This window comes from Neoarius graeffei, chromosome 7 (genome assembly GCF_027579695.1).
Source record: "Neoarius graeffei isolate fNeoGra1 chromosome 7, fNeoGra1.pri, whole genome shotgun sequence".
Lineage (NCBI taxonomy): Eukaryota > Metazoa > Chordata > Actinopteri > Siluriformes > Ariidae > Neoarius > Neoarius graeffei.
Window position 1 is genome coordinate 81,001,502 of NC_083575.1, and position 12,321 is coordinate 81,013,822.

At 45.4% G+C, this 12,321-nt stretch overlaps 1 protein-coding gene across 1 annotated transcript in view; it reads left to right on the top strand.

The window, feature by feature from the left end:
* The window catches only part of LOC132888932 (probable E3 ubiquitin-protein ligase HERC3), a 65,143-nt gene extending 53,069 nt beyond the window's left edge, over window positions 1-12,074 (top strand). Inside the window, exons 23-25 of the mRNA XM_060925022.1 lie at window positions 10,355-10,538; window positions 10,625-10,724; window positions 11,675-12,074. Coding sequence (XP_060781005.1) covers window positions 10,355-10,538; window positions 10,625-10,724; window positions 11,675-11,889 — 499 coding nt within the window. The 3' untranslated portion in view covers window positions 11,890-12,074. The remainder of the gene's footprint in view (window positions 1-10,354; window positions 10,539-10,624; window positions 10,725-11,674) is intronic.
* Window positions 12,075-12,321: the final 247 nt, after the last annotated feature.

Consider the following 12,321-nt stretch of genomic DNA (forward strand, 5'->3'; position numbering starts at 1 on the left):
CTATTGGAAAATGTTTTGTGGACGGATGAGACCAAAATAGAGCTTTTTGGTTTAAATGAGAAGCGCTATGTTTGGAGAAAGGAAAACACTATATTCCAGCATAAGAACCTTATCCCATCTGTGAAACATGGTGGTGGTAGTATCATGGTTTGGGCCTGTTTCGCTGCATCTGGGCCAGGACGGCTTGCCATCATTGATGGAACAATGAATTCTGAATTATACCAGCGAATTCTAAAGGAAAATGTCAGGACATCTGTCCATGAACTGAATCTCAAGAGAAGGTGGGTCATGCAGAAAGATAACGACCTTAAGCACACGAGTTGTTCTACCAAAGAATGGTTAAAGAAGAATAAAGTGAATGTTTTGGAATGGCCAAGTCAAAGTCCTGACCTTAATCCAATCGAAATGTTGTGGAAGAACCTGAAGCGAGCAGTTCATATGAGGAAACCCACCATCATCCCAGAGTTGAAGCTGTTCTGTACGGAGGAATGGGCTAAAATTCCTCCAAGCTGGTGTGCAGGACTGATCAACAGTTACTGGAAACGTTTAGTTGCAGTTATTGCTGCACAAGGGGGTCACACCAGATACTGAAAGCAAAGGTTCACATACTTTTGCCACTTACAGATATGTAATATTGGATCATTTTCCTCAATAAATAAATAATCAAGTATAATATTTTTGTCTCATTTGTTTCACTGGGTTCTCTTTATCTACTTTTAGGACTTGTGTGAAAATCTGTTTGATATTTTAGGTCATATTTATGCAGAAATATAGAAAATTCTAAAGGGTTCACCACTACCATATAAGATCCTGAAAGTATCTGATGCACTTTCCTCATCTTTAAGTTTGAGGTATTGCAATGTTATGGCTATATAAGTGGCATTCACAAGTCGTGCCAGCATATGGTTCATAAGTGACTGTTATGAGAAAGCTAATATAAAGGTTACTTAATGTGTATGTTAAAAGGTGAGATGAGAAGCAGTCCCCTAAGGACTTCTTGATTGCTGTATTGCTCCTGTCTTTTTGGGTGAGACAAGAAGAGGTAGGGATGATGGACACTTTTTAAGATGACTTTTGTGATTGGGAGTCAGTAAGGACAGCCGTTCTCATCAGATGTTCTAGTTCAGGCTGTACACTAATACATGATCACCTGGAACCTGGAAGAAATGGATGAGTAGGCTTTTCTGCAGGCAGAGAGAAAGAACCAGAGACATGACTTGTATACTGGTCAAGTTCTCAATCAAAGTTTAAGTAATCACCGACAATCACATCCAGATCACCGGTAAATGAAACACCAGGGTTACTTTTGGTCCAAGGGGTTGGGAATGGTTGGCCCATTATTATCTTGAAGGAGACAATTTGGATCTCGAATTAGGACTTTTAGACTGACCACTTCCATGCATTTTGATACACATAAAACACAACACAGAAGACAAAACACTAAAGGAGGTAGAGGGAGGTAAAATTTCAACAAACTATAATACTGGGAAATCATTTTCAGCTTAGAGTGTATAAACCTCTCAGCCTGTCTCTGGGAACACCACTGAGACCATATCCACACAGTATATGGTGGCTTTAGAAGATATGTGGTTGAATAAGATTAAACAACCCTCTTATTCCCTGAAGCACTCTGAGATATGGATAACTTTGGCAAATCAGACAAATCAGAATTAGAGGAATCAAAATCAAACAGATCAAAATCACAGTTTCTTCCAATTGACCCAAGGAAACACCACAGGACTATTTATATGATGCACATATGTGTGTGACTGGGATAACCAAAAACTACTTCATCCAGTCGGCCCTAGGAAGCACCATAGGACTATTTATATGATCCATGTATATGTGTGATTTGGAATAACCAAATTTCAGATCTTCAGATGGAAGAAAGGAGCCCAATGTACTTAATGAAAAAAAATTATCTTACCTTCCACGTGGAGATCCTGGATGAGCCCCTAAAAAACTGATAGGTTTTGATCTGTCGGTATTGAAGGAGGTTGGGTTGAGAAAGTATGATCAAGGAATGTAGACCTCTGATGCCCAAGAGATTCTACCTTACAGATCGATCCAGGAGCAACAGTCACTGATGCAGACACAATTGTTCATAGACGTTTCTCAGTTTATTGTAGGACAAACACAAGTGTGTATACACAATCAATAGTGTGTTGTAGCTATATGACTGGATAATGATAATGTAATTGACAAAGTTAAATGATCTATGTAGGACAAGGCAATGTAAATGGGCGGTGGAAAATTACATTACTGGTCAGGATACCCTTAATTAAGCAGAGAGCAGAATGTGCAAGCGAAGATAAATCTCAACATTTATCTAACCAAAACAAGTAGCAATCAGGACAGCCTATACCAGTTTCAAGCATGCCAAACAGATATCTCTATCAATTGGTTACACCTAGTGTCCAATGTTCCTAGGCTTGGCCCCAGATACATTTTGTAGGTGGAAATACCTAGATAGTGAGAGAAGCCATAAGGGGAATGGCCAGACTGGTTCAAGCTGACCAAAATTCTACTTTAACTTAAAACTCTAAATTACCATCGTGAGCAGAATAGTCAAGTCAAGTTTATTTGTATAGCACTTTTAACAATAAACATTGTTGCAAAGCAGCTTTACAGAATTTGAACGACTTAAAACATGAGCTAATTTTATCCCTAATCTATCCCCAATGAGCAAGCCTGTGGCTACGGTGGCAAGGAAAAACTCCCTCAGACGACATGAGGAAGAAACCTCAAGAGGAACGAGACTCAAAAGGGAATCCATCCTCATTTGGGCAACAACAGACAGCATGACTATAAAATTAACAGTTTTAACATGAAGTCAGTTTCGTTGATGTTATAACTCTTCATTGATGGAAACTTGAGTGCAAAACTGTTCGTGACAACTGCAGTCCTAAAGTTAGCAAGTCAACTGTAGTCCTCAGCCAAGAATAGCACCTCAGAATGCACAAGCAGTCAAACCTTAAGGTGGATGAGCTACAACAGCAGGAGACTACATTAGGTTCTACTCTTTCAGCCAAGAACTTGAATTAGATGCTACAATGAGCACAAGATCACAGAAACTGGACAGGTGAAGACTGGAGTAACATTCTCTGGTCTTTTTCCCTTGTTGGAGTCGAGTCACGAAACCTCGAGTCTGAGTCCAGTCTCCAGTCCCCAGTGTTCAAGTCTGAGTCAAGTCCTAGTCTCGTCTCATCTTCATCTGCTTTATCCGGGACCGGTTCGCAGAGGCAGCAGTCTGAGCATGGAAGCCCAAACTTCCCTTTCCCCAGACACCTCGGCCAGTTCCTCGGGAAGAACACCGAGGCGTTCCCAGGCCAGCCGAGAGACTTTTGGCCCTTTTCCACTACCCTTTTTCAGCTCGCTTCAGCTCACTTCAGCCCGACACGGCTCGCGTTTCGACTACCAAAAACCAGCACGACTCAGCTCGTTTCAGCCCTGCTTAGCCCCTAAAACTCGCACCGTTTTGGAGTGGGGCTGAAGCGAGCCAAGCCGTGCCGAGTGAGGTTGGGGGCGTGAGCAGACACTCCCCTGTGCACTGATTGGTGAGGAGGAGTGTCCTCACATGCCCACACACGCCCCGCGAGCGCGCTGGGATCTGTAAACACCGCAAACCCGGAAGGAGAATAATTACGAATTACGAGAATTTCTGAAGCCTTATGCGCCTCGCCTCATCTATACGCTCTTGCCAGTATCTGTCCGCGTTGTCGGTGACAACAAGCCACAGCACCAAGACCAGCCACACTAACGACTCCATGTCCTCCATGTTTATTGTTTACTCTCCGGGTCGTGAAACTACCGCTTAAAAGCTCACTGATGTCACTGTTTGCGCTGCTTAACGACATCACCTGACGTCCACCCACTTTCGCTAACTCCACCCAATGTGTCCACCCACTTCCAGCCAGCACGGTTCAGCGCGGTTGTAGTCGAAATGCAACTCCAACAGCCCCGCTCAGCCCGACTCAGCACGGCACGGCTCAGCCCGACTCAGCCGCGTTTGTAGTGGAAAAGCGGCAATAGTCCCTCCAGCATGTCCTGGGTCTTCCCCGGGGCCTCCTCCCGGGGGGACATGCCTGGAACACCTCCCCAGGGAGGCGTCCAGGAGGCATCCGAAAGAGATGCCCGAGCCACCTCAGCTGATTCCTCTCGATGTGGAGGAGCAGTGACTCTACTCCGAGCTCCTCCCGAGTAACTGTGCTTCTCACCCTATCTCTAAGGGAGCGCCCAGCCACCCTGTGAAGGAAACTCATTTCGGCCACTTGTATCCGCGATCTTGTTCTTTCGGTCATTACCAATGCTGCACCAATCCGCCTGTCGATCTCACGCTCTATCATTCCCTCACTCGTGAACAAGATCCCAAGATACTTAAATTCCTCCACTTGAGGCAGGACTTCTCCACCAACCTGGAGAGGGCAAGCCACCCTTTTCCGGTCGAGAACCATGGCCTCAGACTTGGAGGTGCTGATTCTCATCCCAGCCGCTTCACACTCGACTGCAAACCACCCCAGTGCATGCTGAAGGTCCTGGTTTGAAGAAGCCAACAGGACAACATCATCCGCAAAAAGCAGTGATGAAATGCTGTGGTTCCCAAACAGGATTCCTTCCGGCCCCTGGCTGCGCCTAGAAATTTTGTCCATTAAAATTATGAACAGAACCGGTGACAAAGGGCAGCCCTGCCAGAGTCCAACATGCACTGGGAACAGGTCTGACTTACTGTCAGCAATGTGAACCAGACTCCTGCTCCATTTGTACAGGGACCGGACAGCCCTTAGTAAATAGCCCCGAACCCCATACTCCTGAAGCACCCCCCACAGAATACCACGAGGGACACAGTCGAATGCCTTCTCCAGATCCACAAAACACATGTGGACTGGTTGGGCAAACTCCCATGAACCCTTGAGCACCCTATGAAGGGTATAGAGCTGGTCCAGTGTTCCACGACCAGGACGAAAACCGCATTGTTCCTCCTGGATCCAAGGTTCGACTATTGGCCGAATTCTCCTCTCCAGTACCCTGGAGTAAACCTTCCTGGGAAGGCTGAGAAGTGTGATTCCCCTATAATTGAAGCACACTCTCCAGTCCCCTTTCTTAAAAAGAGGGATCACCACCCCAGTCTGCCACTCCAGAGGCACTGTCCCCAACCGCCACGCGATGCTGCAGAGGTGTGTCAGCCAAGACAGCCCCACAACATCCAGAGACTTGAGATACTCAGGGCGGATCCCATCCACCCCTGGTGCCTTGGAGCTTGAAAACCACCTCAGTGACTTCGGCTTGGGTAATGGACGAGCCCACCTCTGAGTCATCAACCTCCGCTTCCTCAGTGGAAGACATGATGGTGGGATTGAGGAGATCCTCGAAGTATTCCTTCCACCGCCCAACAATGTCCCCAGTCAAGGTCATCAGCTCCCCACCCGCACTGTAAACAGTGTTGGCAGAGTAGTGCTTCCCCCTCCTGAGGCGCTGGACGGTTTGCCAGAATTTCTTTGAGGCAGACGGATAGTCCTCCTCCATGGCCTCACCGAACTCCTCCCAGTTCCAAGTTTTTGCCTCCGCAACTGCCCGAGCTGCAGCACGCCTGGCCTGCCGATACCGTCAGCTGCCTCCGGAGTCCCAGAGGCCAACATGGCCCGATAGGACTCCTTCTTCAGCTTGACGGCATCCCTTACTTCCTGTGTCCACCACCGGGTTCGGGGATTCCTGCCACAACAGGCACCAGAGACCTTGCGGCCACAGCTCTAAACAGCTGCATCTACAATGGAGGTAGAGAACATGGTCCACCCAGACTTAATGTCCCCCACCTCCCTCGGAAGCTGAGAGAAGCTCTCCCAGAGGTGGGAGTTAAAGACCTCCCCTACAGAGTGCTCAGCCAGACGTTCCCAGCAGACCCTCACCATACATTTGGGCCTGCCAGGTCTGTCCGGCTTCCTCCTCCGCCAGCGGATCCAACTCACCACCAGGTGGTGATCAGTTGACAGCTCAGCCCCTCTCTTCACCCGAGTGTCCAAGACATAGGGCCGGAGATCCGATGAAACGACAACAAAGTCGATCATCGACCTCCGACCTAAGGTGTCCTGGTGCCACGTGCACTTATGAACATCCCTATGCTCAAACATGGTGTTCGTTATGGACAAACCGTGACTAGCACAGAAGTCCAATAACAAAACACCACTCGGGTTCAGATCAGGGAGGCCGTTCCTCCCAATCACGCCCCTCCAGGTGTCACTGTCGTCGCCCACGTGAGTGTTGAAGTCCCCCAGTAGAACAATGGAGTCCCCAGTCTGAGCACCTCTCAGTACCTCTCCCAGGGACTCCAAGAAGGCCGGATACTCTATACTGCTATTCGGCCCGTAGGCACAAACAACAGCAAGAGCCCTCTCCCCAACCCAAAGGCGCAGAGAGGCGACCCTCTCGGTCACTGGGGTAAATTCCAACACATGGCGGCTGAGCTGGGGAGCTATAAGCAAGCACACACCAGCCCACCGCCGCTCACCATGGGCGACTCCAGAGAAGTGGAGAGTCCAGCTCCTCTTGAGGAGCTGGGTTCCATAGCCCAAGCTGCGCGTGGAGGTGAGCCCGACTATCTCTAGCCGGTACCTCTCAACCTCCCGCACAAGCTCAGGTTCTTTCCCCCCCCAGCGAAGTGATATTCCATGTCCCAACAGCTAGCCGCTGTGTTCGGGGATCAGGTCGTCGAGGCCCCTGCCTTTGACTGCCACCTAATCCACACTGCACCAGCCCCCTACAGCTACCTCTGTGGGTGATGAACCCACAGGAGGTCGGGCCCACATCATCGCTTCGGGCTGAGCCCGGCCGGGCCCCGTGGGCAAAGGCCCGGCCACCAAGTGCTCTCATACAAGCCCCAACCCCCGGCCTGGCTCCAGGGTGGGACCCCAGCTGCACTATACCGGGCAATGTCACGGTCCTTGATTTTTTTTTTTATCCATAAGGGTTTTGGTGAACTGCTCTTGGTCTGGCCTGTCACCTAGGACCTGTCTGCCTTGGGAGACCCTAACAGGGGCATAATGCCCCCGACAACATAGCTCCTAGGATCATTCAAGCACACAAACCCCTCCACCACAATAAGGTGGCAGTTCTAGGAGGGGTCAAGTCCTAGTCATTAAAAAAATTTTCAAGTTGGGTCCGAGTCGAGTCCAACACTCCAACCGCACCATTTGACGGTGGCTGTTTTAGCACCATTGACATTAGCTTGTTCCTGAGCATGATGTACTTTATGAACAGGTGAATGTGCATTCTCTTTGTCAGGGAGTGCGAAGTATTCTGTCAGAGATGGTGGGGAGACGGATGTAAGTGCAGAAGGTGTGTTTATTAATACAAGTGAAGAAGGTAAACAATCCAGAATGTCAGGCAAAATCATAAAACAGTGAAACAGGCAATAGGTCGAGCGAGGCACAAACAGGCTATCATGGACTCGGCAGAATCAAACACAAGAAACAGGAACTCACACAAGGAAATAAGGCTCAGTAATGTGTCAGCAACACAACTCAATACTTTGCTAAGTGCATTTTCACAGTTTTTATATAGGCGCGCTGATTGCGCCTCAATCCTGTGCAGGTGCGAGTTGTTTACAGTGCTTGCACGAGAGCCCGCTTGGCACGCGTGCTGTCCGGAGCATGCCCGAGAGTCTGTCTGATGCACGAGCCAAGGCGCACAGGTGTGACACTCTTGCACAAAATTAGTATAAAAATTAATGTAAATATGAATATTTTATTCCAAATTATTATGGCGTGTTACAAAAATAAAGAAAAAAGAAAAAAATCAGAGTCCTTGTCTCCAATTTACGAGTCCTAATGCAGTTCATCCACGAGTCCAAGTCCAAGTCCCAGTCATCAGTGCTCAAGTCCAAGTCAAGTCACTAAAATTAGGGCACGAGTCGGACTCGAGTCCGAATCCTGGACTCAAGTACTACAAGCCTGTATTTTCCAATCTTCAACTCTCCAGTTTTGGTGAGTCTCTATGAAAATGAAAGGCAGCCCATTCTATAACAACACTGTCCTTAAATTGGCATGAATCTCTATTACTGATGTTGTAAAAAAAAAAAAAACTAAGAATAATTGTTGACTGTGTCATGTTGGCCTTCCACTTTTAGATAGTTCATTCTGTATTTTCTATTTGGTTATGAAAATATAATAATAAACAAACTAACACTTTGTAATAACACTAAAGTCTAAAAATGTTAATATCAATAGGTACAGTATGATACTGTATGTGTAGCAATTCCTGATGTGGGTGGAGCACAGAAGCACAGCAGGCGAGAGTTGATGGTCACACACAAGCACTTTATTTCACTTGTTTTAGCTTTTCAGCTTTTACTCACTCACTCACTCACTCACTCATTCACTCACTCACTCACTCACTCACTCACTCACTCACTCACTCACTCACACTATCACACACACTACACACACACATGCATTGTGGTCGGGAGGGCCTCTTCTCTGCTCTCCCCCTCCTTTTATGCTCTGTCCCTGCAACAAACACACACATTAATTGACAGCAGGTGTAATGACTTAGCCACTTACCTTCCCCGACCCCGTCCTCCATTCACAAACTGCCACTTGGCCATGCCCCCGCTGCCACAATATGTAAATGTAGATAATATCATTTCAGAGACAATTTTACAATTAAATACTGAAGGAGGGGTGGCACGGTGGTGTAGTGGTTAACACTGTCACCTCACAGCAAGAAGGTTCTGGGTTCGAGCCCAGTGGCCCTCTGTGGAGCCACTGGGTGGAGTTTGCATGTTCTCCTCGTGTCTGCGTGGGTTTCCTCCGGGTGCTCCAGTTTCCCCCACAGAACAAAAAGACATGCAGGTTAGGCTAATTGTTGGCTCTAAATTGACTGTAGGTGTGAATGTGAGTGTGAATGGTTGTTTGTGTCTATGTGTCAGCCCTGCGATGATCTGGCAACTTGTCCAGGGTGTACCCCACCTCTCACCCATATTCAGCTGGGATAGGCTCCAGCTTGCCCGTGACCCTGTACAGGATACGCAATTACAGATAATAGATTGATGGATGGATACTGAAGGAGCTCTGGGAGTACCAAAACAGCCTTCAAAACTAACTGTCCTGTAGTAAATCTGTCCACATAATATTCATTTAATGATGCAATAAAAATTAAGAAGGATTTGTGATTTGCATCCCAACATTTGTTTAAGCCACATTTAATAATCTTCAGTGATTCTTTACTTTACAACCCAGATTCATAAAAATGAGGGAAAAAATGGCTGTATACTCAAACAGAATGACAGATTTCATCTAGAACTGTCTAGGAGGTTGGGGTTTTTTTAATCCTACATTTATATGTTTATACAGTATGCAGAACTTTTTAATTAAGAATTTTCTTTTCAGAATATGTTCCTTAGAGAAAGCTAAAACTGTTTCTTATCTAAAGAACCCTTGGGAACCATTCTTTAAGGATGTTGGCCTACTTTTAAAGCTTTCCACAATTTACACACAACTTGAGCTTTTTTCTGTTCAGCGGATTTCTTCTTCTTCTTCCCTTTAGGGGTTGCCACAGCATATAATATCCCTACATGTCCTCCTGTCCTCCGTATCTTTTTCTATAGCACCAACCATCCTCATGTCCTCCTTCACCACATCCATAAATCTCATCTTTGGTCTTCCTCTTTTCCTCTCCATCATTCTTTTCCCCAATATGCCCTGGATCTCTCCAGCTGACTGCTTGCTAAATTTTGCTGATATATTGCTTTTGGGGGCAGCACGGTGGTGTAGTGGTTAGCGCTGTCGCCTCACAGCAAGAAGGTCCGGGTTCGAGCCCCGTGGCCGGCGAGGGCCTTTCTGTGTGGAGTTTGCATGTTCTCCCCGTGTCCGCGTGGGTTTCCTCCGGGTGCTCCGGTTTCCCCCACAGTCCAAAGACATGCAGGTTAGGTTAGGTTAGGTTAGGTTAACTGGTGACTCTAAATTGACCGTAGGTGTGAGTGTGAATGGTTGTCTATGTGTCAGCCCTGCGATGACCTGGTGACTTGTCCAGGGTGTACCCCGCCTTTCGCCCGTAGTCAGCTGGGATAGGCTCCAGCTTGCCTGCGATCCTGTAGAACAGGATAAAGCGGCTACAGATAATGAGATGAGATATTGCTTTTGCTCCCTCTTTCTGATTTATGTATAATTTTGCTTTTTCAAATCTGTGTTTTCTTGAGTTCTGGTTGTGTTTAACAAAACAGAGATTTAGCTATTTTGTTTTGTTTTTAACTTGAGCCTTCCATGACCTACAAACAAACCCACATCCACCTGTGAATTTCGCTCTTTGTGTGCTTGTTTATATGAAGTTATATCACAGCTTAATGTATTCTCTTCTTCTACAGGCAGAAATATGTGGACTTGTACGTTGACTTTGTTTTTAACAAGTCTGTAAAGAAGCAGTTTAAGAAGTTTGAGGAAGGTTTTTCCCGTGCAAACCCCTTTAATTTATGGAAGATGTTCAAGCCTGAAGAGCTCAGAGTCTTACTCTATGGCACGTTGAAATATGAGTGGGAGGAGCTCCAGAAGGTACAAACTGATCAGACAGTTTATTTCTCACAATTTTACATACTATAACAGAAATTATTTACATTCTTTTATTTTATTTTCATCAGGGAGTCACATATGAACTCTGTGGACCCTCATGTGAACTCATCCAGAACTTCTGGACTGTTTTCTTCGAGCTGAATGAAGAAGAAAAGAAGTTGTTTCTAAGTAAGTTCAATTTTGGCATGCACAGTGCTATCATGCAAGAAAAAAATTCTCATCAGGATCTTATTATTATGAGAAGAATCTCACCATTGTTACGTTATTCTCATATTATGAAAAAAGCTTTGGGAACAAAGCATCTGAAATAAATTTACATTATTTATTTAAATAACTGAAAATGGATATGTAGTAGATTCATCAAATTTTAGTTTTTTTTGTTTTAGGGTCATTTTCATGAAATATAATATAACAGTTATTCCATGAAATCGAGTCGTACATGAGCTGATAGCCAACAAGGCACGTAGCGCCGAGTTGGTTATAAGCCATGTATGACAAGATTGAGTGGAATAACTGTTTTATTCTAACCACATTCACTGGATTTTGAGAAACAGGGCATTTTTATTTTTTGCAAATTCAATAAATAAAAACTTTATACAAAACGTCCGACAAAATCATTTCCGCTTAGAATGTAAGCAAACCGGCAAAATGACAGTAGCAATTTGTGAAAATGCTATGCTTTGGGGTTTTCTTCTTCTTCTTCTTTAGGGTTTTTGGCAGTTGGCAAACCAAATTAAAGGTGCATTACCACCACTGGCTGGGCTGGAGTGTGGAACAGGAGATACTGGGGGGAAAAACTATTTTCTATCAGCTATTTCTGTTCCTTTTAAATACTTAATTTTTGGAGTTTTGTTTTTATTGCATCCTTGGTTGGTTCAGCAACATGCTCCGCCATTTGGGGTTTTTTTGTACTCATGAGCTGATCTCCTAGTAGTAGAGTAGCCAATCAGAGCACACAATGGCTCATATCCAGTGAATGTGTAAAGAATAAAATTTAGTATACTGTATTTACCACCCACTGATCTTATGTTCATTTATTTTGCTCATTGTATGCACAGGGAGAGTGACACATTTAGCATCTGCAATGTCTTTTCAAGCCATTTCAACATTTTTTCCAGCTTTCGTCTATGGGACAGACTGCTTGCCTATAGGAGGACTCTCTAAACTGCAGCTGAAAATTGTGAGATGCAACTATAATGATGCAGATGACCGTTTCCCCTCGGCCCAGACTTGTTACGGCATTTTACGTCTTCCGAACTACAGCAGCATCCACATACTTAAAGACAAACTCATTCATGCCATCACTCATTGTGAAGTTTTTGGACAAATGTAAAAGTATCTTTTGCTGGGTCAGGTTTTAAAGAGACAAATGATCATATTCATATATTATGATTAAAACAGTCTATAAACTTGGGCGGGTGATTGGCAGCCTACAAAGTTGAGAGGGCTTTAGTATGTGTTATAGTATGTTTGTGTTGATTTACTTCATGGGTCAAGTTTGTTTACATCCTGTTTCTTGTAGTTACTTAGTCTCACTGTGTGTGTGTGTGTGTGTGTGTGGTGACCTTTGCATCATTTGATACACATTTTCTCAATAATTCCATCATTTTTATTTATTCAAAAGCTCAAGGTACCTTCCCATGCCAGGACTTGGTCTTCCTAGGCAGTCTGATGTCCCAGTACTAACCAGGTCCTTGAGGCACACTGGGCAGCACCGATCTCCTTTTTTTTAGCTCTCGGCCTATCACCTATTACATAGCTAGGG